The sequence below is a fragment of the Phocoena phocoena genome, chromosome 11, assembly GCF_963924675.1.
Source record: "Phocoena phocoena chromosome 11, mPhoPho1.1, whole genome shotgun sequence".
Lineage (NCBI taxonomy): Eukaryota > Metazoa > Chordata > Mammalia > Artiodactyla > Phocoenidae > Phocoena > Phocoena phocoena.
Window position 1 is genome coordinate 80,006,914 of NC_089229.1, and position 19,329 is coordinate 80,026,242.

Sequence of the window (19,329 nt, forward strand, 5' to 3'; positions counted from 1 at the left end):
AAGACCTAGGATCACTTTACCTTTTTGAGTTTCGGTTTTCATCTATAAATGGGATGGCAATAATGCTAAAGAAAGAGTGCGTTGGGGTGGAGCCATGACACCCTGGGTGTTGCTACCCTCCTGGCAGAGTCTAATATGGTTCCCTACACACAGGATTCTCAGTTAATATCCTGAGACCCTTGCCACCTTGAACAGTACAGACTGGACCATGGATGCCCTCCTGAATCAAAACAGTCCAGTATACACTTGGCAGCAGCCTGGGGCAAACAAGCATAAGGACACTTGAGCAGAGCTCCAGACTGAATTTTCCCTAAGTGGCCCTATCAAATCCTCTCTCAAGACATTGAATGTGAGACACATAGAAAACAGACGATAGAGCAGAGCAGAAAAACGCAAAGGGGCATTCAGAATGAAGGCAAGAAACACGTTTCTTGAAGCATGAGTAGGTAGAAGCATGAGGTATAGAAAATGAGATCAGAGGAAAGTCAGTCACTCAAGTAAAACATGAAGCAGAAAGGGATGGATGCTGAGAGTCACGTGTGAAAAATGCGGTGAGAGAGTCACACGTAGAAAAGGTAGTAATCAGAACTATGAAGCAGTAGACACCATGAGGGTCGTGGACAGTAGCTGCAGAAGTAATTAAAAATATAACAACAATAATAAAAATGATGCTAATAGGACATACCAACTTCCGTGTGCCTCGTTCTATTTTAAATGCTTTACATATACTAACTTCAACCCTGTGAGGCCTGTTTCCATTTCACAGATGTGGAAACTAAGCCACAGAGAGTTTAAGTAACTTACCCAAGGTCACATGGTAGAAAGTAGCATGACTCAATGCACTTTGGCCTCAGAGTCTGTGCTGAGAGAAAAGCTGAGTTACAAGAATGATGGACACGTCGAGTTCCTGTTAAATCCTCAACCACGTGCAGGCTTGGTGGTCCAGTGATTCCCTGCATTTCCTTCATTCCCCAGGTACTCACACTAAATCTCCATCACCTGAAGTAACCTGAACACTCTTTAACTCCTTACCACTTCAAAGAGCCTAATACCGTGATTTCAAGTGAGGTAATAAATGAGAGAGCATTTTACCTTCCCTGAAATAAATGGGACAAAGTGAAGTGTTTTTATTCTGAAATGAGGTAAAAGTTCTGAAGACGTGGTCTGCTGGTCAAGATTGTCTCTACATCAAGTTCCTTTCATACATCACTTTGGGCCAGCCTCTGTTTGTCTTGGTGGTATATTTTGCCACACACTGGGGGAATTTCAGAATGTATTTGTTTTCAACGTGTAATGATCATTACATATCAATTAAATAGAATTCTATTAATGACATGACCCTGTTCTACCTCATTCCTTCACTAAGCAACTAGAATGAAGAGCCTATGATTATGGGGACAATGAATAAAAGCCAAAGGAAAAGGAGCTTGAATATTGTTTTATCTTTCTACCGACTCTCACAGCAGCAGCGAGATCTTTTAGGGTCTTAAAGGAGTTTAGATTTATTCTAATTATAATGCAAACCAAGTCAGGACATATCTTACTACCATATTCTTGTTTCGCTGAAAACAAAACCTTCTCTCAGTCAACCCCAATTTGCTTTTATCGAATACATTTGTGAGAGTGACCACTGGTCCAAGGACAGGTGCTGCTTTCTTTTAGGATTCATTTACAAAAGTCTAAACTCTGCTATCAAAAGGGCAATCAGTGGGTATCATGAATCGGTGATTCCAGCATAATGTTAAGAAGAAAAGTGTTGGAGCCTAGACTCAACCCTGCCTTAGGAAAGATTGTATTACCAAAAATTAAAATCTGTTGAAATCTTTCAGAAGATTAAGAACTTTATGTCTTGTACCAAAGATTATTTCCATATGATATTATTGTTTGAAAAATTATTAGTGCTGGGCATTTTACTTTAATCCATTCAAACCACTGGCTTTCAGAAGGTAATACATATGTCAAAGAAAATATTTCCTCCTTCCCAAATGCCACTCAAAATCCCCTTTCTTTACCTGCTAATGAGGATGAAATTTACAAGGATCAGCTGTATTTGTCTTGTCCTATTTTAGATATCAGGATTGTGTTCAGTTGCCTTCTAAAGCTTTATTTATTTGTAGAATAAAAGAGTCACATGTGTGGAAATAATAACACTTTTGTCAGAAAGTCAGGCAGCAACACAGAAGCTCCAGGGGTCCATATGCCACTCTCAGGGGAGCACACTTCCTCAGGAGCAGGGAAGAGAGAAGGAGGGGGAGAAAGAAGTTTCATGCCCTGCATCAGAGACCCTAAGCCCATAAATAAGCAAATTATTAAATAAGCCACACTGTTCACCCCAGCAGCGTCTCTCAGCTCTGAGATGTCCCTGTCCCCTCCCCCCCCACACTTTCCCTCCCCGACAACACACATACACACTCTCCACTCCCCCTAACTAATGGCTCATTGGACATAAATAAGGAAGACAAACCATTCTTGTGATCCTGGGGCTCAACCCAGGCAAGACATTTAATGTGAAACTTTGAACACCTTTCTTGGTCACCCCTTCATGTTCTCTGAGAGCTTAGTCCTAGAATCTGATCTAATCTTCTCAGCAAACCTAAAAGTAAGTGCAATTATGATCACTGCTTTCCAGACAGGGAAACTAAAATCTAGAATCAGAACCAGCTTCGTGGGTGGGAAGTATGTTCCATGGCACTTAGAGGGGCCCTGCACTTGGTTTAATGCTCCACTGTTGCCGTCTTGAAACACTTAATAATTTCTTAACGACGGGCTCTACATTTTCATTTTGCACTGGACGCCACAAATTATATAGTTTTTCCGGCCTAGAAAGGTTATGTAACTTTCCTAAGGCCCCTGTATTAGTTTGCTAGGGCTGCCATAACAAGGTTTCTGGGTGCCTTGGGCAGCAGAAATTTACTTTCTCACAATTTTGGAGGCTAGAAGTCTAAGATGCAGGTATTGGCAGGATTGGTTTCTTCTGAAGGCTCTCTTTTTGCCTTGTAGATGGCTGTCTTCTGTGTCTTCACATGGTCTTTGGGATTAGGGCCCACCCTAACGATGTCATTTTAACTTAATTACCTCTTTAAAGATCCTATCTCCAAATTCCCTCACATTCTGAGGTATGGTTAGGACTTTGGCACATGAACTGGGGAAGGAGCACACAATTCAGCCCATAACAGTCCCATAACAACGAGTAAGTAGAAGAACCACTAAGATTTGTTTCATTCACTCTGCTCTATTTGTCTTCACAAATACCTGTATAAATATTTATACTTGTATAAATATGTAAGAGTGGCTCTTCTCACCACCAACAGCAAAAGCGGAGGCACAGAAAGACCAGTGCTTGCTATGGTGAAACAACGTGGCAGTACAGGAACTATTTAGTATAATGATAGCACTGGGTCCAAACCTCAGACCTCCTGGCACTGAATCTACTGCTGGGCCCGTACTGCCTTTTACAACCTGCACACACAGACACCACTGCCGGAAAAGACAGTCCCTCTCTACAATTATAGGTTCTTGGATGGTCTGCCTTTGGTAGATTTCAAAATAGCCCAGTTGACTCCGATTCTAGCCAGGGGGAAAAAAAAATCATTACTCTTCGGCTCACAAATTATACAAAGGCACCTCTGTGGAGTACATCCAGCATGCCGGGGTGTAGCCTCTTTATCTCATTCTTTTGCTGGCTCCAAGCTGTAAGCATCCAGCAGTGAGAGGTGAGTTTGTTGAGATAACCAGGGAGTAAGGTAACCCATTTCAATGATAAAACAGCTTAGCCATTTCCAGTTTGGACATGGATAGTGTTTTAACGTGAACAGATCTGGAGTCTGGATGGGAGACCTGGGAGAATTATAATACAGAGTGGCAAGGAGGGGAGGCAGCAGATTTCTTCTTTCAAAGAAAAGGGTTCTTTGGTGACCGATGGGCAGGGAACGCCTTTGTTGTGCTTTTCTTCGCAGGTACAATGGGCGGGCGGGGGTGGGTGGTGGTGGCAGATCAGAGACAGAGTATACTCTGGCCTTAGATACTAACATTGGGCAAGTTACTTTACCTCTTCGAACCTCAGTTTCTTCCCTGCAACGTGATGCTTTAAAGTTCCATTCTATGTCTCAAATTCAGTAACTCTTGTTGGGGTGTGATGAGTGCTGTTTGTACAAATGAGAGCATGACATATAATTTTTTATTAAATTCAGTTTCCCGTTATTAAAGTATGAAAAAATTCTTGCATCAGTGGGGAAACCAGATAACATCTTAACCAACTGATGAACTTTATATGCCTCCAGATATGATGCTCTGAGAAGGACGCAACACCACTTAGGTAACATTCTGGCCTAAAATGCATAAACTGAATCTAACCATGAGGAAACATCAAACAAACACAAACTGAGGGCATGATGTAAAATAACTGGCCTACTCTTAAAAAATGTCAGTGGCATGAAAACAAAGAAAATTGAGAAAGCTGTCCAGATGAACAAATAAGACAAGTAATATCTGATCCTGGACTAGATCCTTCCTGGAAAAGAATTTCTGTAAAGGACAGTTGACAAGATAAGAATATGGGTAGTAGATTAAAGTAATGTGCCAATGTTAAGTTTCCTAAAATTTTTAACCATACTGTTATTAAAAAAACAGTTCTGAAAGAGAACATTTTTGTTCTTAGGGTATATACATTCAAATATTATAGAGTAAAAAAATGATATATACAGACTTTCAAATGGTTCCGAAAATTATAGAGAAAGAGAAATTAAGAAAGCAAATGGTGGCAGAATGTTAAATATTGGTGATTCTGGGTAAAGGATATATGGGTATTATGCATTCTAGCAAATTTTCTATAAGTTTGAAATTATTTTAAAATGAAAGCTTTTTTAAAAAGGTAATGCATTCTCATTGCATAAAATTTTCTGAAGGAGAAAAATCACTTGCAATCCCTCTACCCAGAGGTAACTGTTAACCTTTTGTGTATACTGGATTTCTATTGAAGAAATTCACTCGTGACAGCTGGGCAGGGTAAGTGTTTGCTGTGCTCACAAGAAAAAGGGAGGGGGGAGGGTGGCAGATCAGGACCAGTAATTGGTTTGTTGGGGCCTGTGATCTGGTCTGGCCAAGCATTTCCCAAGACGAAGTCTGCTGGGAGTTTCTCAGAAAGATTTTTTTCCTCTGTTGTTTTCTTCTGTTGCACATTGTATTACGGGAAGATGTTTGAAGTAGCCATCTTGGGATCGTAAGGCGAAAGCCAAGAAAATATAAGATAAGGTGACTCAAAACACTTACATCAATGAGCTTAATTAACCACCCTAGCGGCAGATATTTCATCACATGAGGTAATAAATGTCCTTATTCTTTAGCCAATATTATTTAGGTACACTATTGCAGACAAAAACCTCCCAACTGTTAAACCTCTACTATTAAATAAGACTATGCAACCATTTGCTTCGCTCTTCTATCAATCACCTGTAGCAAGAGCCCTTCCAGGGCTTCCCTGGTGGCGCAGTGGTTGAGAGTCCGCCTGCCGATGCAAGGGACGTGGGTTCGTGCCCAGGTCTGGGAAGATCCCACATGCCGCGGAGCGGCTGGGCCCGTGAGCCATGGCCGCTGAGCCTGCGCATCCGGAGCCTGTGCTCCGCAATGGGAGAGGCCACAACAGTGAGAGGCCCGCGAACCGCAAGCAAAAAAAAAAAAAAAAAAAAAAACTCTTCCAAGTGAAAAGAAGTCATGGGACCAAATCGGAATTTTGGGCGTGTGGCAAATTCCCCAGCCAGAAGCTAAAGGGAACACAGGCAGATTGAGACAGGCAGTGTGGGCTTCATGCCCAGAAAGAGAGAAAAAGGGAGGTCCAGCCCTACTCTCTGGTGCAGAGTGGCCCTGAGTATCAGAAAAAATTATTGGACTTTAGACTTGCTTTGGCTTCCTGAAGGGGACTCCGTGTGGGGAGTAGACAGTGGAGGAAGCAGAACAGTTTGTAGTCCCTGGAGCAGCTCAGTAACTGTGCCTCACAGACAGGCTGGGTGAAGAGCGGGCCATTGGCCATTCCAAGACTATGTCAACCACCTTTGCATCAGCATGGCTCCTGGAAGTAGCGATCAGTGGTGGAGATGATGCCAGAGAGCGGCAACATGACAGGTGGTACGTGAAAGCTTCAGCACTGGTGGAAGCTGTACTTGACACAACAAATGTTAATTCCTTGATTCATTACTAAACATTTATTGAACACTTGCTATCTTGTAAGTAATCTACTAGATGCTAAATATACAGGGCTTAACATGGCATTGCTCCTTCCTCTTACAGAGCTTACAATCCAGTTCTGAGGGGTTGTGTGTCGCATGAAAAGGATGCAGGTATTAAAACTTAAATGGTTTCACCCTTCATGAAGTTATGCCAAAATTGAAGCTAATCTCCTAGGTAACTAACAGGCCTCCCTCACACACTCCATCCCCCACTGCAAACTAATTGTCCTGTGGACAATTTCTACCTTTCCCCAGTTCTGCTTGGCCATAGACCTGGGGACCGTTAATTTGAAGATACTGTCTCATTCAGTCCCAAACTAAGATGAGCAGTATAACCTTAGGCTAAATTTCACCAGCCAATGAATTTAATTTTGCTTCCTTGGGACCCAGTAAGTACTGGACATCTTACTACATTTGCTCAGTCTGCTCTCTGCTCTCTAGCCTAGCATAGTTACAGGGTCTATATGAATGACTTTAGTCAGCATACCTGGGAAACCCACTTGCCATACATGGAACATGTTTTCCTCTTTTCCTTTTTATCCTTTATTTGGTGCAAGCCTCCCAGAGATCCAGCCCTTCTCCTCCCTCATGATTTCCTACCCCTTTTAAACTTTGACTCTCTCACCCACGATATAGCTTATTCCTCTTCAGCCTTTCAACATTCAGAGCAAAGTAATCATTCTCAGGAAATTTTTCTTAGTGATTATAATGCTAGTATCCCCACGTTCAAATGGACGTATTTTCTGATATTACACGTATAGATAATGAGATGTCTATGAAGTCCCAGTTTAGCCTCTGCTCTTGTGGAAGTTACATTTCAATGGAAAGAGACAGATAAACAATAAAGCTAATAAATGAATAAATTCTATATTATGTTAGAAGTCATGGCAAAAAAATAGAACAGAGAAGAGCAATGGTGAGGGATGGAATGGGGATGGGATGGGAGGACTGCAATTTTAAACAAGACTGTCATAGGTCTCATAGGTCATAAGTCTCATTAAGGGGATGACATTTTTAAAAATTGAGGTATAATTCATAGAGCATAAAATGCACCATTTTAAAGTGTACAATTCAGTGGATTTTGGTGTAGGCACAAAGTTATGCAACCGTCACCACTATCAAATTCCAAAATATTTCTTCACTGTAGGAAAGTCCTGTCCTCATTAGTAGTCATTGCCCACCCCCAGCCATTCATCTACCCTGTCTCTATGGATTTCCCTATTCTGGACATTTCATATAAATGGAATCGTACAGTAGGTGACATTTTGCTTCTGGCTTCTCCCCCTTAGCATTATTTTTTAAGGGTCACCTATGTTGTAACATGTATCAGTATTTCCTTTGTTTTGTGGTTGACTAATACTCCATTGTATGCATATACCACGTTTTGTTTATCTGTTCATCAGTTGATGGCTATTTGAGTTGTTTCCACGTTTTAGCTGTTCTCAAATGCTGCTATGAACATTCATATACAGGTTTTTGTGTGGACGTATGTTTTCAATTCTTTTGGATATAACCTAGAAGTGAAATTACTAGGTCATGCGGTAACTCTATGTTAACTTTGGGGGGAACCATTTTCCTAAGTGGCTGTATCATTTTACATTATCATCAGTAATATGTCAGGGTTCCAATTTCTCCTCATTCTTACCAAAAACTTATTATCTGTCTTTTTGATTATAGCCAAGAAGATGACATTTGAGCTAAGATTTGAAGACACTGTAGGAGTTAGCCATTTGGATATTCAGGGGAAGAGACTGCCGGGCAGAGGGGCCAACCAGGGCAAAACCCTGGAGGTGAGTGTGCCTGATGTGCTCCAGGAATAGCAAGATGGACAGTGAAACTGGAGTGGTGTGATCAAGCGGGCAAGGAGAACAGGGTGAGGTGAGGGAGCTAATGGAAGACCAAACACAGGTCATTGGAGGGCATCATAAGGACTTGGGCTTTTACTCTGAAAGAAATGGGAAGGCGTTGAGGGTTTTGGAGGAGAGGGCTGATGTGATTTGATCTACATTATAACCATATCACTCTGACTGCTGAATTACATGTGGGCAAGGGTAGAATCAGGGAGACTCCAGGAGACAGTTGGTGGTTGTTTTCAATAATGGTGGCTTGCAGGGTAGTTGGTATCAGGGAAGTGGTGAGAAGTGGTTGAATTCTGCATATGTTTTAAGGTAGAATCAACAAGATTTTGTGCCAGACTGTGAGCAAAACATGAAAAAGAAAGGAGTCAAAATTTGTGGTTTTTTCATTTCTACTTCAGGATATAGTATATTCAAATTCATTTCTTCCGTATTAAATCAGACTCCAAATTCTTAATTAGGTAATCTCACATGTTTAAAAATAGTCTATGATAATAATGATAATAATAATTAATAAAAATAACACCCTACAACCTAATAAACATCAGGGGCTTCCCTGGTGGTGCAATGGCTAAGAATCTGCCTGTCAATGCAGGGGACACAGGTTCGAGCCCTGATCCGGGAAGATCCCACATGCCGTGGAGCAACTAAGACCGTGCGCCACAACTGCTGAGCCTGTGTTCTAGAGTCTGCAAGCCACAACTACTGAGCCCACATGCCACAACTACTGAAGCCTGTGCTACTAGAGCCCGTGCTCCACAACAAGAGAAGCCACCGCAATGAGAAGCCCACGCACCGCAACGAAGAGTAGCCCCCGCTCGCCGCAACTAGAGAAAGCCCGCGCACAGCAACGAAGACCTAAAGCAGCCAAAAAAAAAAAAACAACTCAGGTCCTTTAATCCAACTATCTCATGAGGCAGATATTATTTTCCTCAATTTATACATGTGTAAACAAAGATGTGGTTAATAACTGACAGCTTCCCTAATTTTTGTCCCTTTTAGGACTAACCAGAGAAAGTCAAACATGCACCCTTAACCATTATAGGATGTCCCGCTTCTGGTCAGCCCACCTGCATCTTCCTCAGGCCAACAGCTTTCAGTTAGGGTGGGGGTCCCCAACCCCCGGGGCCACAGACCAGTACCAGTCCATGGCCTGTTAGGAACCAGGCCACACAGCAAGAGGTGAGTGGCGGCCGAGCGAGCGAAGCTTCATCTGTATTTACAGCCACTCCCCATCGCTTGCCTTACCGCCTGAGCTCCGCCTCCTGTCAGATCAGCGGCGGCGTTAGATTCTCATAGGAGCGGGAACCCTGCTGTGAACTGCGCATGCGAGGGATCTAGGTTGTGCGCTCCTTATGAGAATCTAAAGCCTGATGATCTGAGGGGGAGCTGAGGCGGTGATGCTAGCGCTGGGGAGCGGCTGCAAATACAGGTTATCCTTAGCAGAGAGGTTTGCCTGCGCAGAGACCATAATAAATCAACTGCTTGCAGACTTGTATCAGAACCTTACCAGTGAGTGGCAAGTGAAAGCAAGCTCAGGGCTCCCACTGATTCTGCATGATGGTGAGTTGTATAATTATTTCATTATATATTACAATGTAATAATAATAGAAATAAAGTGCACAATAAATGCAATGTGCTTGAATCATCCCGAAACCATCCCCCACCTGCCGGTCCATGGAAAAATTGTCTTCCATGAAACCCGTCCCTGGTGCCAAAAAGGTTGGGGACCGCTGAGTTAGGGGACACCTGAAGCCTTCCTCTTTTTCCAATATAAAGCTTTCCCCCTCCTCTGCCTTCCTGAGTCTCTGTTGAAACACACGTGTTGGCAGTTGACTCCCTTGCTTTCTTTAGGAAGCTCTGAGTAAATAGCCTTTGTTTGCCCTCATTTGGTCAGTCTTCCTTTCCACAGGTATCTTCAGTCAAGTTTCCCTGAAGTGGACCTTGAAATGAAGACCTGAGTTTAGGTTTATTGGAGAATACTCTCAAGATCATCACATTTCAAGGGGATGGTGGGAACAGGACTGGAGAGAGGGAGAAATCGAACTGCTGTACTGTTACACTAGAGACCTTAACCGATCCTGTGGGGAGCTCTGAGTCTGGGATGGCCCTTCGGAAATGTACCCTGGCCTGGTCAGTCACTGGATGCAAGAAAGGAGAGGAACTTTAGGTGAAGCAGGTCTCTTTGACCAAAGGTAATTGCAAGGGAAGATCCTAGCTGTGAGCTCTCGGCAGCCCGCGCTCTGGGCAGCTGGGGAACAGTGCTTGGATCCCGTTTGGGGTGGGGCTGTGAGGGTGTGGGAAAGGTGGAGACTGGCATACAGCTGACAGCAGGTCATGACTGTAACTCAACCTTGAACCCAAGTTTAAAGCTTTTTTCACCACAGCATAGCTGTCTTCACTCAAAAAAACATGACAAGTGGAGATTCTGTGACCACTCATTTTCTTTCCTCCTAGCCCCAAATCAAGACCATGTTGTAAAGTGATTCCAACATTTTTTTGTAAGTGATCTTGAGCATAGCAGTTGACTCAGTTGAATACAGCATTTTAAAGATCTGAAATAAAACACCAACCAAAGCAGTGAACTGAATTACCACACGTAGACATTTATATCATCTTAACATTACGGTACTTTACAAAGCGTTTCCCTCTCTCAGTAGAGAACGTTGTGACATCCTGCTTTCCAGCTTGAGATGCTGACAAATTGGAAATAAAGTGATGTGAAATAGCACCATTTCCACTTTAAGGGTATTCATCCCCCAGGGAAAATGATTCCCTCTTAGTGAAAATCCTAATAAAGTGTATCTTGGAAGTTAGTAAAATATTAATTTATTCTTCAAAATAATCTAGTTCCCCTACCTTACTGCATCACTAGTGTCATATGATTCTTGCAAGACTTTTAGCTTTATTTGAGCTACTTAAACTCAATGTTTCTATTTTTGGTTTTACAAATAAATCAGCTGATACTGTATCCAGCAATGATCATTTACCTAAAGGTTATAAAAAACACAGCCAGGTTCTGTCTACAAATTGGCCTGAACAGCCTTTTTCTCTGTAAACAAGTCTGTGACTTTTTTTAATCTGTCAGCATATCCTCTCACTATCACAAGACCTTTTAAATACATTACGCATTGTTCCCAGAGCTTTTGGCTTTTTTCCTTTCCGTGTGTCCTGGAAATTCCCTCCCCCCATATCCCGATTCCCCCGCCTGCCCCGCAAAGTTCCTAGCCTCTTGTTTAACCTTGTATGGGATCTCAGCCAAACTGTAATTCCAGGTAACTTTTGCCCATAGCATAGCATGGTAGTTCTTAAACTTTGAGCCCCACGAAATGCTAGGGGAAATGATTAAAATAGAAAATATTAGCGATTCACCCTAGATCTAAAGATTCAGAATTTCTGGAGGTGATGCTAAGGTAAATGTATAATTAAAAGTCTCTTTGTGGAATCCTGGTAGATATCACAGCTTTAGAGTCACTCACAAGCGTATTTCACATATCTGGCTACCGACGTAGCTTGCTGGCTGTAGACTATCAGGACAAAAGTGGCATTTGGAGTCTATTCTTTTCTAAGGTTGGTGAATAATAGCAGTTTATGGAAGTGGAAACAATAGGCTGGCTTTTCTCAGCAATAATCCACTTGTACGTTAAGACCTATCAGAATGGAAACATTATAACTGCAAAGAACAGGGGCTGATCTGAGAACATTTTCTGTAGAAGAATTGGAAGGGCCTGGTGATTCCTGGAAGGTTAAAACGAAAAGATAGTAAAGGACCTGATGGTTATTTCAAGGGTGTGAGAAGATGTGGGGACACTGGGAAAATGGCTATGATGAAAATTTTTGAACAAATATTGAATGTAACACTAAATGAGGTGATAGGGAGGCCACAAAGATAAGAGCACCTAATTTAATTTACTTCAACATGCATTTACTGAGTAACTACTTTGTGCACAGCATTGTCATAAGGTGTACCATGGCATGGTTCCCAAATTTCGGATCTGTATTAGATTCAGCTGGAGAGATTTTTATAAATAAAGTTCCGGGCCCCATATTAGTTCTGCTGAATCTAAATATCTGGGGGCAGGGTTGGAAATCTCTACTGTTTAAAGCTCTCCAAGTGATTCTGATGCATCTAGTTGATGGACCAGAATGACCATGAAATGAACAAGGTCGAGTGTTGGTTTTAAAGGAATGTACAAACTATACTATTGGTGGGACTGTAAATTGGTGCTGCCACTGTGGAAAACAGTGAGGAGGTTTCTCAAGAAACGAAAAGCAGAACTACCACATGACCCAGAAATTCCACTCCTGGGTATATACCCCCAAAAAACACTAATTCAAAGAGATACACGCACCCCAATGTTCATAGCAGCATTATTTACAATCGCCAAGATATGGAAGCAACCTAAGTGTCCATCAATAGATGAATGGATAAAGAAGATGTGGTATATATATATACAATGGAATACTACTCAGCCATAAAAAAATGAAATTTTGCCATTTACAGCAACATGGATGGACTTGGAGGGCATTATGCTAAGTGAAATAAGTCAGACAGAAAAAAGCAAATCAGTATTTGTATGATATCGCTTATGTGTAGAATAGTAAAAATACAACAAACTAGTGAATATAGCAAAAAAGAAGCAGACTCATATAGAGAACAAACTAGTGGTTACGAGTGTGTGGGGGAGGGCATTATGGGGGTGGGAAAGTGGGAGGCACAAACTACTGGGTGTAAGATAGGCTCAGGGATGTATTATACAACCCAGGGAATATAGCCAATATTTTGTAGTAACTGTAAATGGAAAGTAACCTTTAAAAACTGTATAAATTTTTTTTTTTTGGCCACGCCACGCAGGTTGTGGGATCTTAGTTCCTTGACCAGGGATCAAACCCCTGCCCCCTGCAGTGGAAGTGCGGAGCCCTAATCACTGGACTGCCAGGGAATTCCCCAATTTTTTTTTAATTAAAGAAAAAAAGGAACATACAAACTGGTTTGTTGAGCAATTTGCTCAACCAAATTTCTTGATTCTGCCTTCTGTCCATGACTCAAGTTTTACTCATGCTGTTATTTTCTCTGAAATGCCTTTTCCTCAATCTCTTCCATGAAAATAGTATCTATCCTTCAAGACCTATTCAATGTGAAAAGAACTGAACTGCATTCCACACCTCCCTTTGTCAGCATCCTTCCAACCCCACATCCATCACCCAAGCAAATATCGTAACATACACCCTTACAATATCTACCTCACCCATCAGCTCCTTTTTATCTCCATTCCCACCTCTTTAGCTCACCTGAACCACTGAATGGCCGTTTAACTGATCTCTCACAAACTATCTGCCCACCTACTCCAGTTCATTCTTCATGGTTCTACTAACCTTGCACAGTTCAATTATAACTATTTTTCATATTGCAAATAATATTCACTATTTCACCATTACCTACAAAGCTAGGGATAAAAATGCTCCAGTCTGGCTTTCAAAAGTACTGTATCAATTAGACTTCCTTTTTGTAGACGCTACAGAACCAACTCTGGCTACCTTAAGCAGAAAAAGACATGGGCTAGTTCACAAAATTGAAGTTCCCATCATTTTCCTTCTTTGTATGATTGTTCTCAAAATTCTTATTCTTAGAGAATGTCTGATTCAGCATATCCCCAACTCTTGCTAATAGGAAGACAGGGAACATTCCTTCTTCTTGTTAATAGGAAGACAGGAACAGAGAACAATAGGAAGACTGAAAAGCCACCTATAACTATGCCCACTGAGAAAAGAAAGTTCTTTCAAAGCAAAATCAGGATGCTGTTATCAAAAGGAGAAATGAATGGTAGGGAGCAAGACCCAAAAACGTCCACTACATTCAAAATATGGACCCAGGGCTTCCCTGGTGGCGCAGTGGTTGGGAGTCCGCCTGCCGATGCAGGGGACACGGGCTCGTGCCCCGGTCCGGGAGGAGCCCACATGCCGCGGAGTGACTGGGCCCGTGAGCCATGGCCGCTGAGCCTGCGCATCCGGAGCCTGTGCTCCGCAACGGGAGAGGCCACAACAGTGAGAGGCCCGTGAACCACAAAAAAAAAAAAAAAAAAAAAAAAAAAAAATATGGACCCAATGTGACTGAAGTAAAAATGGGGAGGAATTCTGTGCTTTCTTTTCTGAGACATCAGAGGTCAAAATGGGGGAAATAACCACCCATGAAAGCTAATGTCCGATAGTCTCAGTGTCCTTGGGGGTGGGGGAGAAGAGAGGCTAGTGGTTTGAAGGAAATGTTTTTAAAAATGCATGCAGGGACTTCCCTGGTGGCGCAGCGGTTGGGAGTCCGCCTGCCAGTGCAGGGAGCACGGGTTCGAGCCCTGGTCCGGGAGGATCCCACATGCTGCAGAGCGGCTAAGCCCGGGCACTACAACTACTGAGCCTGCGCTCTGGGGCCCGCAAGCCACAGCTACTGAGCCCATGCACCACAACTACTGAAGCCTGCGCGCCTAGAGCCCGTGCTCCACAATAAGAGAAGCCACCGCAATGAGAAGCCCGTCGACACAACTGGAGAAAGCCCGCGCGCGGCAGCAAAGACCCAACGCTGCCAAAAATAAATAAATAATTTTTTTAAAAAAATGCATGCAAAGATTCAAGATGTCATTGTGAGTCGTGAGGATATAGATAAATTGTTTTCATTTTTTCTGTTATCAACCAACTTCCACATAACTACAATGTCCTTTGCAAAACACCCTATAGTGTTTTTTAAAAAATAAGTTTACCACTGTAATATAAGAACAGCCAGAATTTTATTAGGAAGAAAGTCAGTAGGGTAACAGTATCTTTAGGAGGGTAACGAGTCTTCCACTTCCAAATTCAAGAAAGGGGCAATAATCTCCCACAGTTCCCACATTCTGCTGCACCCAAGCATTGGAGGGAGCGCCTTTTCAAAAATAAACGTAGCATCAAAAAATAGTATGTAACATGAAAGTCCAGTGAAGGTGAGGACATAAACATGATGAAAATCCTCAGTGCACATTTCTTAGAAGGAAAGAAAAACATCTGTGTTAAGAACATTCTGGGGCTTCCCTGGTGGCGCAGTGGTTGGGAGTCTGCCTGCCGATGCAGGGGACACGGGTTCGTGTCCCGGTCCGGGAGGATCCCACGTGCCGCGGAGCGGCTGGGCCCGTGAGCCACGGCCGCTGGGCCTGCGCGTCCGGAGCCTGTGCTCTGCAACGGGAGACGCCACGACAGTGCGAGGCCTGCATACTGTAAAAAAAAAAAAAAAAAAAAAAAAAAAAAGAACATTCTGAAAGATATAGAGAACAAATTAGTGGTTACCAGTGGGGAGAGGGAAGGGGGGAAGGGCAAGATAGGGATAGAGGTTAAGAGACACAAACTATTATGTATAAAATGAATAAGCAACAAGGATATATTGTATATTACAGGGAAATATAGCCATTATTTTGTAATAAATTTTAATGCAGTATAATCTATAAAAGTATTGAATCACTATATTGTACACCTGAAACGAATATAGTATTATATATCAGCTATACATCAATCAATTGATAGATAAGTAAACAAACAAACAAATAAATAAAAGAATGCCTAGAGGGGTGGGATGGGGAGGGTGGGAGGGAGGGAGACGCAAGAGGGAAGAGATATGGGAACATATGTATATGTATAACTGATTCACTTTGTTATAAAGCAGAAACTAACACACCATTGTAAAGCAATTATACCCCAAAAAAGATGTTAAAAAAAAAAAAAAAGAATGTTCAGAAGAAAACCGCACTGATGTGACTCCTGGTTCCTCCACCCATGTAGCTCTATAAATTCAAGTAAGTAACTGAATTTCTCTTAAACTCTGTTGACATCTGCAAAAGAAGGAACTTGGAGTAGATGGACCTAAGTCCATCCTAGGGCTGGATTTCTAAGAGTCTAAAGCCATGAAACAATGAATCCCTGGGTTACTGTGGGGTTCTTTTCTTTGAAATACTCTTCTCACACTCTAGTAGTTATTGCCATCTCTACCTCACTTGGGAGGTAGAGGATGCCTATTTGGGAGGAAATAAAGGCACAGGCAGTTAGATTTTCCTCAGGGTACGAAATACCATGTGACAAGTGGAATTCAGCTCTATCAGGGTACAAAATACCATGTGACAAGTGGAATTCAGCTCTCTCTATCAACAGTTTTATCCCAGCACCAGACATGCCCTTTTTGTATTTTATTTATTTGCTTTGAAGTCCTTGCATTATTATTTGCTAATTATAAATGCAATACATGGTTGGGGTAGAAGATCTGGAAAATCCAGAAGAACACAAAGAACAAAAGAAATGTCACAGATAATCCAGTTGCTTGGAGATAATTACCTTCTATAATAGGTTTCAGAAGAGCAAATCCAGAGCACAGTTAAAGCTAGCTATGGATCTATTTTGTGACCCAACTCAGTGGATTCCATGAACCTGAGCCAAGTTTCTTGGCATTATTGCCACTGGCTATCTCTTGGCAGTTACACAAATCATTGCTTCTACTTCACACATTTATTAAACAGCCAATGTTCCTAAAATACTCTATTATGAAGAGACTTTGATGGCTGCCAAGGTGAAGCAGAGATGTTCTGTCCTCAGGGAGCACTAAATCTAGATTTGTTCTTTCTTATGAAAAGAAAAATGACTCACTACCAAAACATATCTGTCTTCCTAAATTCCAAAATTAATCATCTTCAGAAATGTTAAGCTGGAACATTCTCAAAGAAACACATTTTAGCATTAATTTTAAAAAAAAATTTTTTTATTTGGCTGTGCCAGGTCTTAGTTGCCGCATGCGGGATCTAGTTCCCTGACCAGGGATCAAACCCACGCCCCCTGCATTGGGAGTACAGAGTCTTAGCCACTGGACCACCAGGGAAGTCCTAACATTAATTTTTAAAAGAGAAAAATCATTTTTTTCTAAATTACAGATAACTTGGAAAACAGAGAAATGAAAAAACTATAATCTCATCACTTTAATATAATCAGCTAAGTTTTCTTTTTTCTTTCTTACCTTTCCTCCTTTGATTTATTCATTCTTTCTATTTTATTTTAATTTTTGGTTTTTTCTTTTATTTTGTTTTTCTTTGGTTTGTTTCTCTTTTGGTTTAGAATGTGTCCTTCTAGTTTGCCCTTTCTTTGAATGAACACTTCAGGTATGGATGGATCAGATCTATTTCTTGATACTATTGAATCACTTGACATTTTTCTTTTTTTTTTTTTTGCGGTACGCGGGCCTCTCACTGTTGTGGCCTCTCCCGTTGCGGAGCACAGGCTCCGGACGTGCAGGCTCAGCGGCCATGGCTCACGGGCCCAGCCGCTCCGCGGCATGTGGGATCTTCCCGGACCGGGGCACGAACCCGTGTCCCCTGCATCGGCAGGCGGACTCTCAACCACTGCGCCACCAGGGAAGCACTACAAAACATTATTAAATGTTCCTTCTTGCACGCTCCAGGGCTTACTATTCAGGGATGTTCTCCTTTGAAAACTGCAAAGATGTGGATGCCTGGGGATCTTCCTGTTGAACGTGATCTCTTTCTTGCTCAGCTTGTTCACTCTGCAGGTCCTGGTCATGCCCAGCCTCCAGCTCCAACATATCCTGATAAGGATCATGAAGAAAGCAAAGCAGAACAAAAGGGTTATCACAAGAGGTGGTGGCTCCCCTTCTCTGGGGGCAAGCACATAGCCCCCTCTGAGGCTGGAGTCTTCTGATGCATCTGTGAGGTAGGCTGACATGCCCTCCTGCTCTGTGACAGAGGAAGGCTGGGGCAGGGACATGGAGAGTAGAGAGAACAGATCAGTTTCTTATTGAAATATCTGTGTAAATCACTGACCAAGTCAATAAGAATAACATTCACATACCTCTACAAATTGCCTTCATGTACATCATTTCTTTTAATTCTCATGATAGCCCTGAGGTGGATAAAGGTAGGTACTGAAATCCCCTGGGCCATTCCTATTTAGTGATTTGGTCAAGGTCATATGGTGTAGTGAGTTAAGTGATGACCCCAAAATGATACGTCCATGTCCTAATACTAGGCCCTGACAATGTGACATTATTTGGAAAAAAAAAAGAAAAAGGGAGGGGGTTTTGCTGAGGTAATTAAGTTAATAAACTTGAGATGAGATTATCTTGGATTACCTGGGTGGGTCCTAAATCCAATGACAAGTGTCCTAATGAGAAACAAGAGGAAACAACACAGAGGAACTCTTGTGAAGACGGAGGCAGACTGGAGTTTATGCAGGTACAAACTAAGGAATGTCTGGAGCCAGCAAAACCTGGAAGAGGCAAGGAAAGATTCTCCCCAGGAGCCTTCAGAGGGAGCGTGGGCTCGCTGACCCCTTGATTTTGGAATTCTGGCCTCCAGAACTATGAGAGAATACAGAGAATACAGTTTTGTGTGTGTGGGGTTTTTTTTTTTTTTTTTTTTGCGGTACACGGGCCTCTCACTGTTGTGGCCTCTCCCGTTGAGGAGCACAGGCTCCGGACGCGCAGGCTCAGTGGCCATGGCTCACGGGCCCAGCTGCTCCGCGGCATGTGGGATCTTCCCGGACCGGGGCACGAACCCGCATCCCCTGCATCAGCAGGCGGAGTCTCAACCACTGCGCCACCAGGGAAACCCTGTGTGTGTGTGGTTTTAAACCACCAAGGCTAATTTGCCATAGCTGCCACAGGAAACCAATCGACATGGCTGGTAAGTATATGGACTAGAACTTGACCTAGGTTTTCTCATTCCAAAACCATGGAATTGTATTTAGGACTTGGGTTCAGGTTAAAGAATACCTAGTCCCTACCGTTGGCACTCTCACAACCCAGTGTCACCTCACCAGTGATGTAGGTTTATTATCACATTTACAGATGAAGAAACCAAGGCTAGATTTTCCAAGTATTACGTGACTCCACTATCTCTTAGCTACCTCTTCATGAATAAAAAGCATCCATAATTTCAATTTCTTTCCACCATATCTTTGACCAGTATATTCAAAAGCAGCAGAAACGCTGTGATGTAGAGAAGGACACCACACTGGAAATCGGAAGACCAGAGGTCTAAGTCCTGTCCTACTGCTGTGGATGTTGAACAAGTCACTTAACCACTGTAAAGCTCAGCTTCCTGGCCTGTAGTAAGAAAATTGGGCCAGATCACCTCTAGAGTTCTATGTCCAATAATTGGTGGTGATATTTCTTACCTTTATCGGTCATTTCATGGTAATGGTTAATATACTGCAAAAGAGTCAAAAGGCAGGAAGTA

At 42.4% G+C, this 19,329-nt stretch overlaps 1 protein-coding gene across 1 annotated transcript; it reads right to left on the minus strand.

Annotated features, from left to right (window-relative positions):
• Window positions 1-14,888: 14,888 nt before the first annotated feature.
• On the minus strand, window positions 14,889-17,675 carry SMCO2 (single-pass membrane protein with coiled-coil domains 2). Its single transcript, XM_065888195.1, is given in 4 exon segments — window positions 14,889-15,055; window positions 15,058-15,085; window positions 16,590-16,644; window positions 17,542-17,675. Coding segments are annotated over 4 exon segments (384 nt in total).
• Window positions 17,676-19,329: the final 1,654 nt, after the last annotated feature.